The sequence below is a fragment of the Alosa sapidissima genome, chromosome 20, assembly GCF_018492685.1.
Source record: "Alosa sapidissima isolate fAloSap1 chromosome 20, fAloSap1.pri, whole genome shotgun sequence".
Taxonomy (NCBI): domain Eukaryota; kingdom Metazoa; phylum Chordata; class Actinopteri; order Clupeiformes; family Clupeidae; genus Alosa; species Alosa sapidissima.
The window spans coordinates 7,828,963-7,834,962 of NC_055976.1; the positions used below are offsets into that span (position 1 = coordinate 7,828,963).

At 44.5% G+C, this 6,000-nt stretch overlaps 2 protein-coding genes across 4 annotated transcripts in view; one reads left to right on the forward strand and one right to left on the reverse strand.

Moving 5' to 3' along the window:
* macrod1 (mono-ADP ribosylhydrolase 1) overlaps positions 1–6,000 on the reverse strand; it is a 60,056-nt gene that overhangs the window by 21,255 nt on the left and 32,801 nt on the right. For both annotated transcript variants that reach the window (XM_042074455.1, XM_042074454.1), the window contains exon 4: positions 1,103–1,132. In XM_042074455.1, coding sequence (XP_041930389.1) covers positions 1,103–1,132 — 30 coding nt within the window. The remainder of the gene's footprint in view (positions 1–1,102; positions 1,133–6,000) is intronic.
* The window catches only part of flrt1b (fibronectin leucine rich transmembrane protein 1b), a 22,308-nt gene continuing 21,508 nt past the window's right edge, over positions 5,201–6,000 (forward strand). For both annotated transcript variants that reach the window (XM_042074452.1, XM_042074453.1), the window contains exon 1: positions 5,201–5,328. The gene's annotated coding sequence lies outside the window, so the exon portion shown is untranslated. The remainder of the gene's footprint in view (positions 5,329–6,000) is intronic.

Genomic DNA, 6,000 nt, shown 5'->3' on the forward strand with positions numbered 1-6,000 from the left:
TGCAGAGTGAATCAAATGTGATGTGTTTTTGATGTTTGCTATGCATTTATTTAAAATGAACATATGGAAGTAATCATAATGGAAGAAATTGGTAATGACTTTGCTTCTCACCAAGAGTCTGAACCTACAGAGACAAAACCTGGAATTACATATGCCTCGTCTCATCACATCACCTACACTGAAAAACCAGCACTGACAAAAACGGAGATTACATGTATATTTAAGAGCCACCACACGATGAGGCAGCTTAAGTGAGTGTAAATGGATGGCTGTAGAGACTCTTGACTTCAGGGTACGTTCAGAGCGGCACAGGCCTGCAGTCACAGTGTGAGAGGCTCCAAGCAGGCCGGCTCGCCACGCTATGAGGCAGAGGGGATAATTGGAACCCTGGGTGGAGGAGCTGCTCTCTTTTTGGGAGGCCTCTCGCTACGCTTGTTCGGCGGCAACAAGTGTCGGTGGTGTCGGAGATGAAGCGGCTCTTTTGTGCGCGTGGCTTGGAGGGGTGTTGAGAGGGGCTGGTGGGGCGCGCCAGTCATGCGCTCCTCAAATTGGTGGTCTGTGCTCTCGCCAGAACGAGACAACCATCAGAAGTGCCGCAGTGAGATTCCACGCCTCCGGCAGCCCAACATGTCCCATCTGCCCAACATCTCTCCCTCTCTCTTGCTCATTCTGCATACGCTCCTCTCTCTCGTTTTTTGCCATTTCTCTCTCTCTCTCTGCCGCCTCCCCTCTCTCCTTCAATACTTTCTTCTCTCTCTTTTAAAATTCTTCTTTCTCTCATTTTTTCTCTCTCTTTTAAAATTCTTCTTTCTCTCATTTTTTTTTATCCCTCCTGGCCCCTTGCTGATCCTTACGTTTTGCTCTGGCTCACCACCAGCTAATTTGTCTCACCTCCGCACCTCCATCTACCCCCCCCCCTCTCTCTCTCTCTCCCCATCTCTCTCTCACTCTCTTCAGCTTGCTTCTCTTTTATCACATTCTGTTGCTCTGCGCTCTCCTCCTTGTTACTGACCCCCCAGACTGTGATATTAAAAGAGAGTGAGTGAGAGAGCGGCATGGAAAACAGACGAGATGAAATGGATGCAAATAAGAAAAGGCTTACCTCCACCTCCGCCCAGCAATGATTTGTTTGCTAAAAAGACAAAGAGAAAAAAGACTGATTAGATTGTGAACATATTTGTCATTTTGCAAACAAGATGCACGCTATTGACAAGACAATCATCAAAGGCAACTGACATTAACCCAGGCTACCCTCTCCCAAACCGTCTGACCTTTAGAGTATGGGGTCAAACATATCGAACTTTAGATGCTCACGACTCACAAAATCAATGTCCTTTTCATCAATGCAGTCAGGAATATTGTCAAAGATCTATTGTACAACACAATGCATGCATCTGTTTAAGTTTTGCTAATTTTTGTCTTGGACAATAACAAATGAGTGGACAAAATTGAAGTCATGTTTTAAACAACAGCAGAACAAACAAAAATAATCCATTCAGACAGTGGGTTTAAGACATAATGTCTTATGACAAGTGGCTTCTAGTATCAATGAACATTGCATTGTGTTCTTGCCCGGGATAAATTGGAGAAACAACAAGTAATTAATTTTGACATTAAGCCCTCAGCCACAAGAGAGCTGTTCTGAATGTGAGGGTTTATGATCAGCGACTGGACGAATAAATTATGAACGAGCAATTTGATAGCTGATTAACAGTCCCACATTAGAAATTCATTGGATCTGCTGAAGACGAACATAAAAATGGCGACACGAGTTTGCTTCACTGTGCCAGCCATAAAGCCAGAGCTCATCCAGGAAGAGCAGTTTAGCCAAACTGCTCCTGTCCATATGTGCAATTATACATGTGCTTCCGCAAACACACACACACACACACACACACACACACACACACACACACACACACACACACACACACACACAAAGACATGTACAACCACACACACATGCACAACCACACACACACCCATAAAGACATGTACAACCACAGACACATACACAAACACACACACACACACACACACACACACACACACACACACGAAGATGTACAACCACACAAACACACACACAGTTACTAAGAGAGGCACACGAATATGGATAGAGGGGTAACCATAGCAACCCAAAGCCCAAAGGTTTGTTACTGAAACCTAGTTAATTACACAGAGTGTCTGGGAAAGACGAACAGAAAGATGTTGAGAAAAAGAGACAGAAAGAGAGACAGAGAGAGAGAAGAGATTAGAGTGAAAAAGAGAGGGATGACAGGGAAAGAGGGAAGAGCGAAAGAGTAGATACATTTTGCCTCTCTCCCCATCTGCCTGTCAGAGGGAAAACGACATGAGGAGAGATAACAGGAAGAGAGGGGGAAAATCAGAGGATACCAAGGAAAGAACAGAACAAATAGAAACTAGGGAGAGAGAGAGACAGAGAGAGAGAGAGAGAGAGAGAGAGATGGAGAGAGACAGATCACAAATGACAACAACGCAAGGCAGTTAACTGTTGATACCCCAGGGAAAGGGATTTGCCATCTGTCAAACCCCTTCCATGTGCTCTGCTCCCCCGGATATGGGTGGAAGATGGTTACACAGAACACCCAGCGGGGCAGCAACATGACATGATAACAGTGTCAGGTGAGGGGTGAGTTCACTAACCACTCCATCTCTAATGACTTAAACTGAGACAGATTGCAAAGCCGATCCTCCCATTCACTGGGGACTAAGCCGATAGGTTGTAAAAATGCCACATTTGATGATACTCCCCAAAGATTGCAAAATTGAGGAGAAATTATTTATACTCGCTGGCAATATTTCTTCCCCAAGAACAGCAATTAGAACCTTGTCAGGATCAGCTGAATTTATAAAGGGGGAATATGAAAATACACAGACCACATGGGAGGGCAAAGAAACTTGTGTACCACACACACACACACACACACACACACACACACACACACACACACTACCTCCACACACTTGGTGACGCAAGCATACACACACACACACAAACACACACTGAATGGAAAGAGGTACGGAGGAGGGGGTGGAAGAAGGTAGGGGAACACAGATGGGACTGAGAAAGAGAGCGAGAGGGAGAAAGAGAGAGAGAAGAGAGAGAGAGAGAGAGAGAGAGAGAGAGAGAGAGAGAGAGAGAGAGAGAGAGAGAGAAAGAGAGAGAGAGTGAGAGGGAGAGGGAGAACGAGGGAGAAAGGGAGAGGGAGTGCTTGATTTCTGGGGCCATCACTAAAGGAGGAGAATAACACAGAGGTCCTTGCTGCATCACTGAGGTAGGAAAAGCAAACGATTTTCAAGTTCAGACAGACAGAGAATTTGAAAGAATGGGAGCGATCGAGTGAGTGAGAGAGAATGCTGAGAGAATGTGAAAGAGTGAGTGACTAAGACTACTTTTTGGTCAAAGCCTTTCTCTGAAAAGAATCAAGACAGAAAAAAAGGAAAAAAGTGAAAAGTAACTGATGAATGGTTGGGTCAAAAAAAAAATGAAATGTCAGATGGCCAATGGTGTGAGAGAGACAAAGAAATCAGCAGTGGGATCAAGAGAATTTTAAAGGAAAAGATGTGAAGTCTCATAGATATACCGAGATCACATAAAACTTATGCACTGGAAATGGCTTTCTCTGTAGCACATTATGCTGGACATGACTTCTGCTAGTTTTTTATCATTCTGAATAACTGTAGGGAACAATCATACTCGTGCCAATATTATTTCTTTACCACCTACGCAACTATGTACACATTAGGAAAATGAAAGGTACAGTAAATATTGAGTAAGGCAGTTACTCCCACCCCATCCTTGCCTCCCCCCACCCCTCACACCCCACTCCTTGTCTTATTTTCTGGTTCTCTCGCTCGCTCGCCTCCAAATCCCAGAGCCCCACCGCAACCTGTTTGTTTTTGCGCTTCTCTTTCCTACTCTTGTGTCAGATTGCCATCCAATACGTTTCACTTTTGCCTATTCTTGCTGTTCATTCTGGCACAATTGGATTGTGTGTGTGTGTGTGTATGTGTGTGTGAACTGTTTTTTTTATTTCTATCATTCACAATGCATGTCTACACAGTACAGTATGGCAAAGGAAGATCAAGATAGAGGCATGTATAACACTATAGAGTGTTTATGTGGGCAGGATTCAGCAGTCTCTCTCCTACATACATGCACATTCCTCAATATGTTCAAGCAGAGGGTCAAATTAACTTGTGAAAATAAATATAACACTGGACAATGGAGGGTAAATATTATCTGAGCGGAACTGAGATAGCCAGAACTACAAATGAGCTATTAGCAAAAATAACAAGATGCTGGAGGAAGTGAGCAGAGCAGGGAATATTTGAACAGTGTGTGGCCACGGTGTGTGTTTGTGTGTGCAAGAGAGTGTGTGAGTGTGTGTGTGAACAGATGTCTCCAATGTCTGACACACTCCACCATCCTGCTGGCCCATTGGCACACTGACACCTCCTGCTACCACACACACGCATGTACACACCAACAAATAAACACACACACACACACACACACACACACACACACACACACCACACACACACACAGCTATAACTTGGAGGGCATCCATTATCTGTATAAACTGTTAAACCATCTCAAAACAAGAACTCATCTCAAACATCTCTACAATAGTGTTACAGCAAAACAATCCATGTTATTCTTTTACGATTTACATCCATGCAACTGTATGGCTAACAATGGAGTCAAATAAGGTGAGAGTTATCACACACAGAGACATCTACAGTAATCTACTTCAACTAATGCAATGGTTTCTGCATTGAATTAACAGTAATCCATAGCAAAACAAAAACACCCAGGGCTCTATGTGTCCAAAATGCTGGATAATCAAATGCTGGGATATGACAGAGAGCAAGTGTGTGTGTGTGTGTGTGTGTGAGTGAGAGAGCGAGAGAGACAGACAGACAGAGAAAGAAAGAAAGACACGAGAGAGAGTCAAAGACGCATATTTTAATAGTGTAAGAAAAGGCTAGCAACACAGAGAGTGAAATAAAAAATAATCATTTGGCGTCAGTGTTGCGTTTTGCTAACCAAAGTCCACCCAAATTCGCTTTACATGAGGGCAGAAGAGAGGGTGGAGGCGTGGGCGCATCGCGCTGAGACTGGGGGAGAGTCGCTGAAGCGCTGTTCATTCGGAATTCGAGTCCTGTGCGAGCGGTCCAGCGTCTTTCTGACGGGCACGGCAATTTCTGAGGAGCTACCAGACCAGCGATACCTCATGCAACAGCCAAGGCAAAAAAGACATTTCAGACAGAAGACAGAGAAATCAGCGGTTTTAAAAGGTACGCTGTTGTGTTTTTTTTTCCTTTTACTCAACCACTTTCAGCGTTTAAAGCGCCACTTGTTTTCTCATGGATAACACTATGCCGCCAGTCCTGGCTATAGAGAGGCATTGTTTAATTTGCCCTGGATCATGGACCGTGCGTCGGAGATATTAGACTGGAATGACAAATGCAGGTTTAAGGACAGGATTTCAGGGCAGTGAGGACAGAATTTCAGGGCAGTGAGTCTTGGCGTCCTTTTGGAGCCATATACAGGGCAAAGATTGCAGCGCGTGTTTAAATCGATTCACGATTTTCACATAATACTGATATTATTATGCCACACTCACGGACAGCGGACGACTGAATAGTTCTGCTTGGATTGATGTTGAATTGTGAGATGTGTGGCGCGCACATAGACCATTGGATCTACAGTAGTATGTATGGGACGTTAGCGCGCGACTCAGTATGCATGTGTGGGCGTGAGTGCGCGTGTGCTCAACACGTACTGTACTGATTGAGAACCGGGAGCAGGTTTTGCGGGTCTAGATGATGATGGTGATGGTGGTTGTTTGTTTCTGTGCGTGTGTGTTTGAGAGAGAGAGAGAGAGAGAGAGAGAGGTAGGGAGTGTGAGTGTGCTGTTACAAAAGGGTCACGGGTCTGTTAACACATATTAAGCCGTATATGTATGC